General features: G+C 44.4%; 1 protein-coding gene across 2 annotated transcripts in view; it reads right to left on the bottom strand.

Annotated features, from left to right (window-relative positions):
• Positions 1 to 4,562: 4,562 nt before the first annotated feature.
• LOC135547543 (interleukin-1 receptor type 2-like) overlaps positions 4,563 to 16,722 on the bottom strand; it is a 42,996-nt gene continuing 30,836 nt past the window's right edge. The window contains exons 3-10 of one of the 2 annotated variants that reach the window (XM_064976632.1): positions 15,738 to 15,990; positions 15,468 to 15,648; positions 14,611 to 14,800; positions 9,877 to 9,939; positions 9,609 to 9,744; positions 6,005 to 6,156; positions 5,656 to 5,799; positions 4,563 to 5,057 (exon numbers count right to left, since the gene is read on the bottom strand). In XM_064976632.1, coding sequence (XP_064832704.1) covers positions 4,909 to 5,057; positions 5,656 to 5,799; positions 6,005 to 6,156; positions 9,609 to 9,744; positions 9,877 to 9,939; positions 14,611 to 14,800; positions 15,468 to 15,648; positions 15,738 to 15,990 — 1,268 coding nt within the window. In that variant the 3' untranslated portion in view covers positions 4,563 to 4,908. The remainder of the gene's footprint in view (positions 5,058 to 5,655; positions 5,800 to 6,004; positions 6,157 to 9,608; positions 9,745 to 9,876; positions 9,940 to 14,610; positions 14,801 to 15,467; positions 15,649 to 15,737; positions 15,991 to 16,722) is intronic. The other variant, XM_064976634.1, reaches the window with a different exon arrangement.

Raw genomic sequence — 16,722 nt, 5'->3', positions numbered from 1 at the left:
CAAGTGCCACAATGAAAATGGCTCTCACGAGGGCCACCACAGGAAAGGAACACCCAGAGATACCTCTGCTGTAGAGGATAAGTTCATTAGATTTACCATACTCAGAAATTGCAGCATAAATAAATGCTTTACAGAGGTCAAGTAACAGACACATCTCAACATCAACTGTTCATAGGAGACTGCGTGAATCAGGCATTCATGGTCGAATTGCTGCAAAGAAACCACTACTAAAGGACACAAATAAGAAGAAGAGACTTGTGTGGGCAAAGAAACATGAGCAATGGACATTAGACCGGTGGAAATGTGTCCTTTGGTCCAAATTTGTGTGACGCAGAGTAGGTGAACGGCTGATCTCTGCATGTGTGGTTCCCACCATGAAGCATGGAGGAGGAGCTGTGATGGTGTTGGTGTGCTTGGCTGGTAACACTTGTGATAGACAAATTACATATTTACCTGATTTGTTTTATATTAATAGTTACAAATGAATACTTAACAAATAGGAGGATGTTTCTGTCCTGTTAGTGTCTTTTTTTATGTTTTCCAATCCGTTCCCTGTCTTAGGTCAGTTAGGATCACCACTTTATTTTAAGAATGTGAAATGTCAGAATAATAGTAGAGAGAATGATTTAGTTCAGCTTTAATTTCTTTCATCACATTCCCAGTGGGTCAGATGTTTACATACACTCAATTAGTATTTGGTAGCATTGCCTTTAAATTGTTTAACTTGGGTCAAACATTTCAGATTGTCTTCCACAAGCTTCCCACAATAAGTTGGGTGAATTTTGGCCCATTCCTCCTGCCAGAGCTGGTGTAACTGAGTCAGGTTTGTAGGCCTCCTTGCTCGCACATGCTTTTTCAGTTCTGCCCACAACTTTTCTGTAGGATTGAGGTCAGGGCTTTGTGATGGCCACTCCAATACCTTGACTTTGTTGTCCTTAAGCCATTTTGCCACATCTTTGGAAGTATGCTTGGGGTCATTGTCCGTTGGAATAACGGGAAGACCCATTTGCAACCAAGCTTTAACTTCCTGACTGATGCCTTGAGATGTTGCTTCAATATATCCACATCATTTTCTTACCTCATGATGTCACCTATTTTGTGAAGTGCACCAGTCCCTCCTGCAGCAAAGCACCCCAACAACATGATGCTGCCACCCCCGTGATTCACGTTTGGGATGGTATTCTTTGGATTGCAAGCCTCCCCCTTTTTCCTCCAAACGTAACGATGGTCATTATGGCCAAGCAATTCTATTTTTGTTCATCAGACCAGAGGACAAAAAGTACGATCTTTGTCCCCATGTGCAGTTGCAAACCTTAGTCTGGCTTTTTTATGGCGGTTTTGAAGCAGTGGCTTCTTCCCTGCTGAGCGGCCTTACAGGTTATGTCGATATAGGACTTGTTTTACTGTGGATATAGATACTTTTGTACCTGTTTCCTCAAGGTCCTTTGCTGTTGTTCTGAGATTAATTTGCATGTTTCGCACCAAAGTACATTCTTCTCTAGGAGACAGAACGCGTCTCCTTCCTGCGAGGTATGACGGTTGCGTGGTCCCATGGTGTTTATACTTGCATACTATTGTTTGTACAGATGAATATGGTACCTTCAGGCATTGGACCAGAATTGTGGAGGACTGACATTTATTTCCTGAGGTTTTGGATTTTTCCTTTTGATTTTCCCATGATGTTAAGCAAAGAGGCACTGAGTTTGAAGGTCGGCCTTGAAAAACATCTACAGGTACACCTTCAATTGACTCAAATTATGTCAATTAGCCTATCAGAAGCTTCTAATGCCATGACATAATTTTCTGGAATTTTCCAAGCTGTTTAAAGGCACAGTCAACTATGTAAACTTCTGACCCACTGGAATTGTGATACAGTGAATTATAAGTGAAATAATGTCTGTAATCAATTGTTGGAAAAATGACTTGTGTCATGCACAAAGTAGATGTCCTAACCGACTTGCCAAAACTATAGTTTGTTCACAAGAAATTTGTTGAGTGGTTGAAAAACGAGTTTAATGACTCCAAACTAAGTGTATGTAAACCTCTGACTAACTGTACACATGGTTAGCAGATGTTAATGCGAGTGTAGCAAAATGCTTGTGGTTCTAGTTCTGACCATGCAGTAATAACCCACATGCAGATGACAGGATGAACCGAGAGTGACTTATGATGCTCCTTGGTCTGCATGAGGGGGGTTGAACCAACCATGACTGAGCATTGTGAGTGCCAGCTATATGCAGTACTCTGCATATGTGTAAAGGTTAGGTTACTGGGTCCAACACAAGGGTGTGGGGCCAGCCTCATTATTGCAATAATTAAGCAATATTAAATAAATATGATTGGCTGAAGAAATGACCAAATCTCTCTCAGTACTAAATTTCCATGACACACTGTCAGTGATTTATTTAGAATTCAAAGGTACACTTAAACAGCATTGCTACCACAGCACTCTGCAGCGATACGCCATCCCATCTGGATGCACTTAGTGGGACTATCATTTGTTTTTCAACAGGACAATGACCCAGCACACCTCCAGGCTGTGTAATGGCTATTTGACCAAGAAGGAGAGGGATGGAGTTCTGCATCAGATGACCTGGCCTCCACAATCACCCGACCTCAACCCAATTGAGATGTTTTGAGATGAGTTGGACAGCAGAGTGAAGGAAAAGCAGCCAACAAGTGCTCAGCATATGTGAGAACTCTTTCAAAACTTTTGGAAAAAAATTCCAGGTGAAGCTGGTTGAGTTAATGCAAACCTGTCATCAAGGCAAATGGTGGCTACTTTGATGAATCTCAAATATAAAATATATTTTGATTTGTTTAACACTTTTTTTGTTACAACATGACTCCATATGTGTTATTTCATAGTTTTGATGTCGTCACCATTAATGTACAATGTAGAAAATGGTACAAATAAAGAAAAACCCTTGAATTAGTGGGTGTGTCCATACTTTTGACTGGTACTGTGTATATATATATATATATCAATCATACTCATTATGTTGATTGATGATCTTCTGTGGCAGCGGTTATCACTCATAATTAGTCTACCTGGCATCTGTAATGCTGACTGTTTCGATTGACAGGCATTTACCCCAACCAGTTTATTCTGTGGCTTTCATATCTCCAGGACATCAGATAAGTCAAATTCACTCTGGAAATGTATATTTCCAACACACACACACACACACACACACACACACACACACACACACACACACACACACACACACACACACACACACACACACACACACACACACACACACACACACACACACACACACACATATTTAAGACATGGATTTGTTTTAAGATGGTCATGCTAGGAATCATTTAGCTATTTGATTTAGATTTTTAGTACCCCTGTAACCATATAAAAAAATTGATAAAATATTGAATTTGGCCTTTACTACTAACAAATAAACATGAATAAATGGCAAAAAATACAGTCAAAAAAAATCTTAAGGAATAAGGTTTTGAAATGTCTGTCCTATATCTAGGATATATATGAAAGCTCAGGAAATATTTTTGTTTTTATAGACAAATATTTCACCTCTTATATTTGAAAGCACAAAACTACCTCTATACATCCATACAATTGTATTGGTTACCTTCAGATGAGTCGTGACACGTGTGGGGGTCCTAGAGCAAAACAGATCATCGTGTCCGTGAGTCTCATCTTTCCATAGAGTGGTCATATTGATAAGGCCAAACCGTTCGGACTCTACAGACATTTTTGTGAGAAGACTGATTTTCGAGACATTTCATGGTCCGACAAACACCGCTGTAGCCCGGTCACTTTCCTCCGCAGATGCGGAAGGCTGACATTGGCGGATTGAGACGCAGTTCATGCAAAAAACAGACATCTCGAGCTTAATCCTTCCTAATGGCTACCTTCATGCTACATAATAAGCCCAAGTGTACCAATAGTTTGCAGAAACAATTACGATACTTACATGAATCCATGTATTTTCTTAGAGATGATAAACCCAAGGTCCTCCTCTTCACTTTGTTTCACACTGAGTGGTTTCAGGCTCGCGGAAGTGTGATTTTAAGTTTGATACTTCAGGTTAACAAGACAGTGCAGGAGGTTGTTTTCTTGACGTGTGACACAACCTCAGCTGGATTTTCCCCCATTGGATTTTAGAATCCCCAGTACTCCTAACCACACTTTCTTTGAAATGGCCTACGATCACATTGGATTACAGTAAAGCAGGTTACCAGTCACAGCCAGTCCTACCTGTATGTAAACTAGACATAACAGAAGAGCTTGGACGCAACCATCTTCTCCAAACCGACACACCATTTCTGGGAAGTGTCTGGGAAGTTTCAGGACTGTGCTTTAATTAATAAATCATATAAGGTGTTTGTTAATAGTCAGCTTACCATTTAAAAAACATTTAATATTAAATGTTGATAAGTTGTTCATAAATACTAAATAACTGCATTCATAAATATTATTTTAAACACTTATAGCTTATCTCAATGGATGATAAACAAATCTGAAAAACTATTCTTTCAACAATTTTGTTAAAGTAGACAAACAAAGACAAATCAAATACATTGTATAAAATGTACCGGGCACTCTTTATTAAAGCTCTCTCACAGATGTGGTGTGTATGTACAACATGGTGGTAAATGGTGTGTGTGGTTTGTGTGTCTGTGTGTGTATGTGCGTGCATGCCTGTGTGTGTATTTGAGTTGCTCTGCCAATATGGTCAGAATTAATACACTCTTAACTGTGCATTTTCCATCGGCAGGACGATCAATCATCATCCCGCCAAAAATAAATCTCACCCCAGAGGATCAATCTTCCAAAGTCTGATTCAATAAATGTTCATGAAAATGTGTTGTGAGAGGCAGATACAACATTTATACTCTCCATGGTATCAGAAGTCCTTTCATTCAACATATTTCCTCCTTATGTCTATCACTGTCCTCTCCAAAACCCATCAATCCCATCACAAGTTCAACAGGCTGTTCTTCTCTGGGCACCTCGTCTTTCTGCACGCGGGGATAAGCCACGTACGCATCATACAGCTTCCCATCAGAGTCTGCCACATGCAGGACAGAGACAGGTAAAACAAAATAGGTGTGTTAGTGCTGGGCAGGAGAAAATGTCTCCACAAACCTGCCTAACAGAGGAGGCTTGGTTATTAATGACACCATAGTTGCTTGTGTTTCATGGGAACATGGCCTATTCAGTGCCTCGTATGAAACTCTCTCTCTCTGTTTCCTCTGCCATGGAAAATGCTGTGCTTGCATACTGCAGCTGTGGGATGTGCTACAGTACCTTGCTACTGATTTTACTTGTGGTCAGGTGGGGAGTGGGAAACAAGCAATGCAACATTCATGTGTGTGGGTTTAAGTGTGGGCCTGGGGGTTTGTGGGGAGACATGCTGTATGTGCATTACTGTCTGTATCTGGTGTAGACTGTATGTTTATGTTAGTGCGAGTTTCCATTTTGTGAATGCACAGTATGCAATGAGTCTGCAGACAGTGTGTATGTCTGTGTGTGTGTGTGTGTGTGTGTGTGTGTGTGTGTGTGTGTGTGTGTGTGTGTGTGTGTGCATGCTGAGGCATGTTTCTATTAATGCTTCCGTGAGTGTTCTTGCGAAGTATATATGCGGTAAAGTGTCTATCATTGCTTACCTGTGTTTGTGTGGAGAAGTGGGAACATCCTCCTGAGAGACAGCATGATGTCAATCTTGAAGCAATGGTAAATAACAACACTAAAAGTAAACACCAATACCAGAGTGATCAGTAGTACCCCAATAGGGAACAGATAGTTTGGATCTGTACAGAAAAAAAGAGTGGAGATAGCATTTAAAATACATAATGTCAAGCTGACTGGCTTTATTCTTCAACCATTTTTGTTCAAAAGTGGTGAGGTTGCAGATGTTATAATACACTATCAAAACAAGAGTAAAGGGCCAGGATAATATGTGTGTGATCTCTTTTGAAACATTTTTATGTTATCTTCCAGAAAGTGTTGTGTTACCTGTAGGCTGTAGTGTGAAGGAGGCAGAAGGACTGCCTCTGTCGCTGGAAACCTTACACGTGTAATGGATGGAAAAGTCTTCCTCTTCCACCGTCAAGAAATTCAAATTACGCTCCAACCATACACCCTCCTTCTCTTCAGAAAAGTTCCCCCTTGTGAACACACAATCAAACCATCATGGCCGCAGTTAAGATAACATATACTGTTATTGGCGCCGGAGGGGATGGCTGCCGTTTCATGGGCTCCTAACCAACTGTGCTACTTTGTGTGTTTTTTTGCATTGTTTGTAACTTATGTTGTACATTGGTCTCGATTACTCACCTCGAACTAGACAATGATTTTTACTTTAATGAGTCTTCTGCAAAGGATATACTGTTTCTCCAAGACCAGGCCCAAATCCCCGTCATTCGCGTGAAGAAAAGACAGCGGTACAGGGGGTGGCAGGAGCGGCAGCGTAGCCTAGTGGTTAGAGCGTTGGACTAGTAACCAGAAGGTTGCAAGTTCAAACCCCCGAGCTGACAAGGTACAAATCTGTCATTCTGCCCCTGAACAGGCGGTTAAAATAAGAATTTGTTCTGAACTGACTTGCCTAGTTAAATAAAGATCAAATAAAAAAGGGTGCCTTGTGAGAATTCATCAGCGAGTGAGTAACCTGCCTCTACCATCCATTCTATTGGCCAACATGCAATCACTGGAGAATCATCTGGAGGAGCTCCATTCGAGACTATCCTACCAACGGTACATTAAAAACTGTAATATCTTATGTTTCACCGAGTCGTAGCTGGACGACAACAAGGATAATATTCAGTTGGCTGGGTTTTCCGTACATCCGCAGGACAGAACAGCTACGTCCGGTAAGACGATGGGTGGTGGTGTGTGTCAATTTGTCAATAACAGCTGGTGTATGATGTCTAATATTAAGGAAGTCTTAAGGTATTGCTTGACTGAGGTAGAGTACCTCATGATAAGCTGTAGATCAAGCTATCTTCATCTATTTTTTCCGCCATCTAATTACCACCACAAACTGATGCTGGCACTAAGACCGCACTCAACGAGCTGTATAAGGCCATAAGCAAACAAGAAAATGCTAATCCAGAAACGGCTCTCCTAGTGTCCGGGGACTTTAATGCAGGCAAACTTAAATCCGTTTAGCTTAATTTCTACCATCATTCACTAACATTTTCAACCTCTCCCAGACCGAGTCTGTAATACCTACATGTTTCAAGCAGACAACCACAGTCCCTGTGCCCAAGGAAGCGAAGAACAACCTGCCTAAATGATTACCGCCCCAGAGCACTCACGTCGGTACCCGTGAAGTGCTTTGAAAGGCTGGTCATGGCTCACATCAACAACATCATCCCGGAAACCCTAGACCCACTCCAATTCGCATACCACCTCAACAGATCCACAGATGACGCTGTCTCAATTGCACTCCACACTGCCCTTTCCCACCTGGACAAAAGGAACACCTATGTGAGAATGCTGTTAATTGACTACAGCTCAGCATTCAACACTATAGTGCCCACAAAGCTTATTACGAAGCTAAGGACCCTGGGACTAAACACCTCCCTCTGCAACCTGGACTTCCTGATGGGCCGCCCCCAGGTGGTAAGGGTAGGCAACAACACATCTGCCACGCTGATCCTCAACACTGGGGCCCCACAGGGGTGCATGCTTAGTCCCCTCCTGTACTCCCTGTTCACCCACGACTGCGTGGCCTTGCACGCCTCCAACTCAATCATCATGTTTGCAGACGACACTACAGTGGTAGCCTTGATTACCAGCAACGCCGAGACGGCCTACAGGGAGGAGGTGAGGGCCCTAGGAGTCTGGTGTCAGGAAAATAACTTCACACTCAACGTCAACAAAATGAAGGAGATGATCGTGGACTTCAGGAAACAGCAGAGGGAGCACCCCCCTATCCACATCGACGGGACAGTAGTGGAGAAGGTGGAAAGTTTTAAGTTCCTCGGCATACACATCACAGACAAACTTAAATGGTCCACCCACACAGACAGCGTGGTGAAGAAGGCGCAGCAGCGCCTCTTCAACCTCAGGAGGCTGAAGAAATTCGGCTTGTCACCAAAAACACTCACAAACTTTTACAGATGCACAATCGAGAGCATCCTGTCGGGCTGTATCACCGCCTGGTACGGCAACTGCTCCGCCCATAACCGTAAGGCTTTCCTGAGGGTAGTGAGGTCTGCACAACGCATCACCGGTGACAAACTACCTGCCCTCCAGGACACCTACCTGCCCTGCAGGACACCTACACCACCTGATGTCACAGAAAGGCCAAAAAGATCATCAAGGACAGCAACCACCCGAGCCACTGCCTGTTCACTCCGGCGCCGGATGAATGACCTACACACAATCCAACACCATCATTAAGTTTGCTGATGACACAACAGTGGTAGGCCTGATCACCGACAATGATGAGATAGCCTATAGAGAGGAGGTCAGAGACCTGGCAGTGTGGTGCCAGGACAACAACATCTCCCTCAATATGAGCAAGACAAAGGAGCTGATCGTGGACTACAGTAAAAGGAGGGCCGAACAGGCCCCCACTAATATTGAAGGGGCTGTAGTGGAGCGGTTCGAGAATTTCAAGTTCCTTGGTGTCCACATCACCAACAAACTATCACGGTTCAAACACACCAAGACAGTCGTGAAGAGGGCACGACAACAGCTTTTCCACCTCAGGAGACTGAAAAGATTTGTCATGGGTCCCCAGATCCTCAAAAGATTCTACAGCTGCACTAGCGAGAGCATCCTGACCGGCACTACAGAGGGTAGTGTGTACAGACCAGTACATCACTGGGCCCAAGGTTCCTGCCATCCAGGACCTATATACTAGGCGGTGCCAGAAGAAGCCCAACAAATTGTCGAGGACTGCAGTCACCCAAGTCATAGACTGTTCTCTCTGCTACAGCACGGCAAGTGGTACCGGAGTGACAAGTCTATGTCCATAAGACTCCTGAACAGCTTCTACCACCAAGCCATAAGACTCCTGAACAGCTTCTACCCCCAAGCCATAAGACTCCTGAACAGCTTCTACCCCCAAGCCATAAGACTCCTGAACAGCTTCTACCCCCAAGCCATAAGACTCCTGAACAGCTCATGAAATTATTTGTATTATTTTTTTTATTTTTTTTATTCTTTAAAAAATATACATTTTTTATTTATTTTTTACATCAGTTTATTTTAGTAAATACTTTCTTAACACTTATTTTTCTTAAAATGGCATTGTTGGTTAATGACTTGTAAGTAAGCATTTCACTGTTGTATTCGGTACGTGACAAATAACGTTTAATTTAATACCAACGGGCGGGCATGGTGATGGTATTTAGATGGTTTGGGTATGCCTCAGAACCTGGACGACTTGACTTAATACAAGGAACCATGTATTCTGCTCGATATCAGAGAATTCTACAGGAGAGTGTCATACCATCCGTCTGTGAGTTGAAGCTAAGGTGCAGCTGGATCATGCAGCAAGACAATGATCCAAAACACACAATCAAGTCTACATGAAAATTGTTGAAAAGCAACACATTTGTAGAATTCTTAGTGTGTATTGTGATGCTGTTGTGTTGTCTCAACCTACCTTTCTGATTCCTGAAAGATGCGCTCTGAGACATTTTTGGAAATTGAGTTCTCTCTTGAAATCCAATTCAAATTTGCACAATGTTTATTCCCCACACTCGGGACAAACACCCGACACATCTTACTGAAGGAAGAACCTGGGGGACAAACATTGAATTCTTTATTTGCATCATGAATTAAAAGAACTGTACAAACTCACGCACACACACACACACGCACAAACATATGCACACACATATACAGTACATGTTCTATAGTGACTTACTCACCCAAATCTGCTTTGATGATCTCATTGGCAGGTTCAACCACTTTGGGCTCCAGGCAATACTCAACTGAAATGATGACAATGATTCCAAAACATCATAGACAGACATACAGTGCCTTGCGAAAGTATTCGGCCCCCTTGAACTTTGCGACCTTTTGCCACATTTCAGGCTTCAAACATAAAGATAAAAAACTGTATTTTTTGTGAAGAATCAACAACAAGTGGGACACAATCATGAAGTGGAACGACATTTATTGGATATTTCAAACTTTTTTAACAAATCAAAAACTGAAAAATTGGGCGTGCAAAATTATTCAGCCCCTTTACTTTCAGTGCAGCAAACTCTCTCCAGAAGTTCAGTGAGGATCTCTGAATGATCCAATGTTGACCTAAATGACCCTATTGAAAATTGCCCTTTCAGAGCAAAGTTTCAAAGCAGCCTCTATGAAATCATAACCTCTGATTCAGGGTCATATACAATGCCTTCAGAAAGTATTCACACCCCTTGACTTTGTACATATTTTGTTGTGTTACAGCTTGAATTTAAAATTGATTCCATTTAGACTATTGTATCACAGGCCTACACACAATACCCCATCATGTCAAAGTGGAGTTATGTTTTTCGAAATGGTTACAAAACATGAAAAGCGTAAATGTCTTTAGTGTAAGTATTCGATGCCTTTGTTATGGCAAGCATAACTAAGTTCAGGAGTAACATTTTTCTGAACAAGTCACATAATAAGTTGCATGGACTCACTCCGTGTGCAATAATAATAATAATAATATATTTTAATAGATGTTTGAATGACTACCTCATGTCTGTACCCCACACATACACTACAGTACAATTACATGTAAGGTCTTGTCACGTCCTGACCTTAGTTCCTTTTGTATGTCTCTGTTTTAGGTTGTTCAGGGCGTGGGTTGGGGTGGGCATTCTATGTTTTGTTCTATGTTTGTATTTCTATCTGTTTGGCCTGGTATGGTTCCCAATCAGAGGCAGCTGTCAATCGTTGTCTCTGATTGAGAACCATACTTAGGCAGCCTGGTTTCGCCCTTGAGTTGTGGGTAGTTGTTTTCTGTCTCTGTGTCTGCACCAGACAGAACTGTTTCGTGTTGGTCTTTTTTTTGTTATTTTGGTCGTAGTGTTCTGAGTTAAAATAAATATACATCATGAACACGTACCACACTGCACTTTGGTCCTCTTCACCTTTTTCAACCCACGACAGCCGTTACAGAACTACCCACCAAAAAAGGACCAAGCAGCGTGATAACCAGGAGCAGCGTGGAATGGACTCATGGACATGGGAGGACATTCTGGACGGGAAAGGTTCCTACCCGTGGGAGGAGATCCTGGCTGGAAGGGATCGCCTCCCATGGGAACAGGTGTAGGCAGCCAGGAGAGTGGAGGCAGCAGGTTACGTGAGCCAGCGCTTTGAGGGAACACGGCTGGCAAGGAAGCCCGAGAGGCAGCCCCAAAAATGTCTTGGGGGCGGCACACGGGGAGTGTGGCTAAGTCAGGTAGGAGACCTGAGCCAACTCCCTGTGCTTACCGTGGAGAGAGGTTGACCAGGCAGGCACCGTGTTATGCCGTAAGGCGCACGGTGTCCCCAGTGCGCAGGCATACCCCGGTGCGCTACATCGCAGCTCCTCGTATCGGCCGGGCTAGAGTGGGCATCGAGCCAGGAGTAATGAAGCCGGGTCAGCGCATCTGGTCTCCAGTGCGTCTCCTTGGCCCGGGTTATATGGCACCAGCCCCACGCACGGTGTCCCTGGTTCGCCAGCACAGCACAGCCCAGTGCAGTCTGTTCCACCCCACCACACTTGCCGGGCTACAGGTAGTATCCAGCCAGGACAGGTTGTGCAGGCTCGGTGCTCGAGACCTCCAGTGCGCCTCCATGGTCCGGTCCATCCGGTGCCTCCTCTACGCACCAGGCCTCCTGTGGCAGCCCCACGCACCAGGCTGTCTCTCCGTCTCTTTCCTCCAGGTGCTCCCTCCTGTCCAGCGCTTCCAGAGCCGCCCGTCAGTCAAGAGCTGCCAGAGCCGCCCGTCAGTCAAGAGCTGCCAGAGCCGCCCGTCATTCAGGAGCTTCCAGAGCCGCCCGTCATTCAGGAGCTTCCAGAGCCGCCCGTCAGTCAGGAGCTGCCAGAGCCGCCCGTCAGTCAAGAGCTGCCAGAGCCGCCCGTCATTCAGGAGCTTCCAGAGCCGCCCGTCAGTCAGGAGCTGCCAGAGCCACCCGTCATTCAGGAGCTGCCAGAGCCGCCCATCAGTCAGGAGCTTCCAGAGCCGCCCATCAGTCAGGAGCTTCCAGAGCCGCCCATCAGTCAGGAGCTTCCAGAGCCGCCCGTCAGTCAGGAGCTTCCAGAGCCGCCCGTCAGTCAAGAGCTGCCAGAGCCGCCCATCAGTCAGGAGCTTCCAGAGCCGCCCATCAGTCAGGAGCTTCCAGAGCCGCCCATCAGTCAGGAGCTTCCAGAGCCGCCCATCAGTCAGGAGCTTCCAGAGCCGCCCATCAGTCAGGAGCTTCCAGAGCCGCCCGTCAGTCAAGAGCTTCCAGAGCCGCCCATCAGTCAGGAGCTGCCAGAGCCGCCCGTCAGTCAGGAGCTTCCAGAGCCGCCCATCAGTCAGGAGCTGCCAGAGCCGCCCGTCAGTCAGGAGCTTCCAGAGCCGCCCATCAGTCAGGAGCTTCCAGAGCCGCCCGTCAGTCAGGAGCTTCCAGAGCCGCCCATCAGTCAGGAGCTGCCAGAGCCGCCCGTCAGTCAGGAGCTTCCAGAGCCGCCCATCAGTCAGGAGCTGCCAGAGCCGCCCGTCATTCAGGAGCTTCCAGAGCCGCCCGTCATTCAGGAGCTTCCAGAGCCGCCCGTCATTCAGGAGCTTCCAGAGCCGCCGTCAGTCAGGAGCTGCCAGAGCCGCCGTCAGTCAGGAGCTGCCAGAGCCGCCCGTCAGTCAGGAGCTGCCAGAGCCGCCCGTCATTCAGGAGCTGCCATAGTCTCCCGTCTATTCGGGGCCCGCTGAAAGGGTCCCCAGTCCGGGGTCGGCGGCGAGGGTTACCGCTCCAAAGGCGCCACCTAAGTGGGCCGAGACTAAGGTGGAGTGGGGTCCAAGTCTCGCGCCAGAGCGTGGCCGGAGTCCGCACCTTTGGGGGGGTCCGCACCTTTGGGGGTACTGTCATGTCCTGACCTTAGTTCCTTTTGTATGTCTCTGTTTTAGGATGTTCAGGGCGCGAGTTGGGGTGGGCATTCTATATTTTGTTCTATGTTTGTATTTCTATGTGTTTGGCCTGGTATGGTTCCCAATCAGAGGCAGCTGTCAATTGTTGTCTCTGATTGAGAACCATACTTAGGCAGCCCTTGAGTTGTGGGTAGTTGTTTTCTGTGTCTGCACCAGACAGAACTGTTTCGTGTTGGTCTATTTTTGTTATTTTGGTCGTAGTGTTCTGAGTTAAAATAAATATACATCATGAACACGTACAACTCTGCACTTTGGTCCTCTTCACCTTCTTCAACCCACAACAGCCATTACAGGTCCCTCAATGTAGTGCATTTCAAACACAGATTTAACCACAAAGACCAGGGAGGTTTACCAATGCCTCGCAAAGAAGGGCAACTATTGATAGATGGGTAAAACAATAAAAAATAAAGCAGGCATAGAATATCCCTTTGACCATGGTGAAATAAGTTCAGGAGTAAAATGAATTACACTCACTGCAAAGATACAGGTTGTCGGAGAGGAAGGAAACCACTTAGAGATTTCGCCATGATGCAAGTGGTGACTTCAAAAAGTTACGGAGTTTAATGGATGTGATAGGAAGAAACTGAGGATGGATCAACAACATTGTAGTTACTCCACAATACTAACCTGATTGACAGGGCTCATGAAGGAAGCCTATACAGAATAAAAATATTCTAAAACATGCATCCTGATTGTGACAAGGCACTAAAGTAATACTGCAAAACATGTGGCAAAGCAATTCACTTCTTGTTATGAATACAAAGTGTTATGTTTGTGGAAAATCCAATGCAACACATTACTGACTACCACTCTCCCTATTTTCAAACATAGTGGTGGCTGCATCGTGTTATGGGTATGCTTGTAATCGTTAAGGACTGGGGAGTTTTTTATTATAAAAAGAAACGGAATTCAGCTAAACACAGGCAAAATTGTGGAGTAAAACCTGGTTCCGTCTGCTTTCCAATAGGCACTAGGAGATGAATTCACCATTCAGCAGGTCAATAACCTTAAACACAAGGCCAAATCTACACTGAAGTTGCTAACAAAGAAAACTGTGAATGTTCCTAAGTGACCGATTTACAGGTTAGAATTAAATCTGCTTGAAAATCTATGGCAAGATCTGAAAATGGTTGTCAAGCAATGATCAACAACCAATTTGACATCTTAAAGCATTTTGAAAATAATAATGGGGAAATGTTGCACAATCCAGGGGTGGAAAGACTTACCCAGATAGACTCACAGCTATAAATCGCAACATAGGTGATTCTAACATGTATTGACTCAGGGAGTTGAATACTTATGTAGATTCTTGACAAAAAAATACAATTAAATCAATTTTAATCCCACTTTGCAACACACCAAGTTGTGGAAAAAGTCAACGTGTGTGAATACTTTCTGAAGTTACTGTCTCTGTAATGGCTGTGGTAAGGATTGGGGGTATATGGTAATAATCTGATCCTAGATCTGTGGTTAGGGACAACTTTTATGAGCTGTGCCAACAATACTCACCGTCCACCATACTGTTGATGGTCTCTGAGATCCTGCCGCTGAGCCCTTCCAAGTTAAAGGTCATGGTGCAGGTGTAGAACGCATTATCCTCAAGGGTGACCACTGTTACTCGGAGTAACTCCACAGTACTGAGACTGACATAACTAAACCTGTTCCACAAGGGATCATCTTCCACAATGGGTTCACAGCCCTGGCAGGGTTAAAATAGAAATGCACACTGAAAGGTAGTGGTAATGGAATATGGCTAGTAGTACAAAATGAATATACAATTACAGATAAATTCTGATAATGTCTTACCTTAGAAGAACTACTCTCAGAACAATTCAATGCAGTACAATATGTGAGAGCAATGAACAATGTAAAGGGTATGTGCAGTACTGTGTCTGTTGGAACATTGTCTCAAATGTAGTCACTAGTTATTACTAGTAGTAATAACCCTACATTCCTATAGTTTTAAACACAAATTAAGCATACATAGAAACTGACTGGATGGCTGAAAAGAAAGAGTTCAAACAGACTTTCCAGTACTGTCAGGAAAGGGCAGACTGGGACCAGAAATCCGCCCGGGCGTTTCTGACTCACCAGACCATTTTTCCATTGAGGCCCGACATTGGCCCATTTTCTTTCCTTGAGGCCCCCAAAAGGCCAGTTTTTCTCATTGTGGCCCCCATTCTTAGCCAGATAATTATATTTTTGTACAAAAAAAACTAGTTTGACAATTCCATTGGGCTAAAAATGGACCAGGCCATCCACCATTTTCTCAAAATGCCAGATGTCTAGTTCGCCCCTGCTGTCAGGTGTCCCCTCTCAACACTCTCCTATTGCACTGCACTGTCTGTTTACCCCATTGGACTCACCTTGTACCACTGGATGGAGTAGTTGTCTACTTCCCTGATATGGTCACTCAATGGGCAGTTCAGGAAAGAGGTGGTTGTGTTGGTCAGGACCTGTTGGGCCTTTTCTGGTCGACCGCATTCTTCTGGGTTGGTGTGGTTCACAATCAGTAAGGCAACCTTCTTGTAGCACTCGGAGGGTAGTCTGTTATCAAAGGTAACAGGAAAGATTTACACCACACACTCATATACACACACATACACACACACAGCAGACAAATGTATAGCCCCTACCTTACAACACACTCATAGTCTCCAGCATCTTCCATCGTGATGTTAAAAATCCAGAGTGTCTTCCCCCGCACCAGAGTCTTTCCTGTCTCCCTGGTCACCTCTGTCCCAGTCCTTAGGTAATACCATGAGATGTTATAGGGGGTGCTGTGGTAGTTGAACCCATTGAGGTCCAACAGGGTGGATGTCAACATGGCAGCATCACCGGAAACTGAAAAGACCCGCTCAGTCTCTTGTCCTTTGTCCTCACAGAGCTCTGCAAACAAAGAGTCTATAGAGTAAAGACAAACATGCAGTACAGGGACTGTTTGAGGACCACCATCTTATTGAACTTTTCTAGGATATTGGAATTTTGGATGAAAGGCATGCCCATATTCAACTGCCTGCTACTCATCCCCAGAAGATAAAATATGCATATTATTAGTAGATATGGATAGAAAACACTCTGAAGTTTCTAAAAATGTTTGAATCATGTCTGTGAGTATAACAGAACTTATGTAGCAGGCGAAACCCCGAGGACAAACCATTCAGATTTTTTGTTTGTTTTTGAGGTCACCCTCTTTTCAATGGTTTTCATTGGGAATACAGATTTCTAAGTGTCTTCCTTGCAGTTCCTACCGCTTCCACTGCATGTCACCAGTCTTTAGAAATTGGTTGAGGTTATTCCTTTGTGTAATGAAGAAGTACGGCCATTTTGAACGAGGTTCACTTCATGTGTACTGTTTGATAGAGGCGCATGACCAGAAAGCATGCTTCAGTTTATTTTCAATCTGTATTGAACACAGATCATCCCGTCTTCAATTTGATCGATTATTTACTTTAAAAAATACCTAAACTTGTATTACAAAAGTAGTTTGAAATGTTTTGGCAAAGTTTTCAGGTAACCTTTGAGATATTTTGTAGTCACGTTGCGCAAGTTGGAACTGGTGTTTTTCTGGATCTAACGCGTCAATTAAATGGACCGTTTGGATATATATGGACGGAATTA

Source organism: Oncorhynchus masou, chromosome 10 (genome assembly GCF_036934945.1).
Source record: "Oncorhynchus masou masou isolate Uvic2021 chromosome 10, UVic_Omas_1.1, whole genome shotgun sequence".
NCBI classification, from domain to species: Eukaryota; Metazoa; Chordata; class Actinopteri; order Salmoniformes; family Salmonidae; genus Oncorhynchus; species Oncorhynchus masou.
Note: the sequence above shows the minus strand (reverse complement) of the source record. Positions and strands in the feature narration are given on the sequence as shown.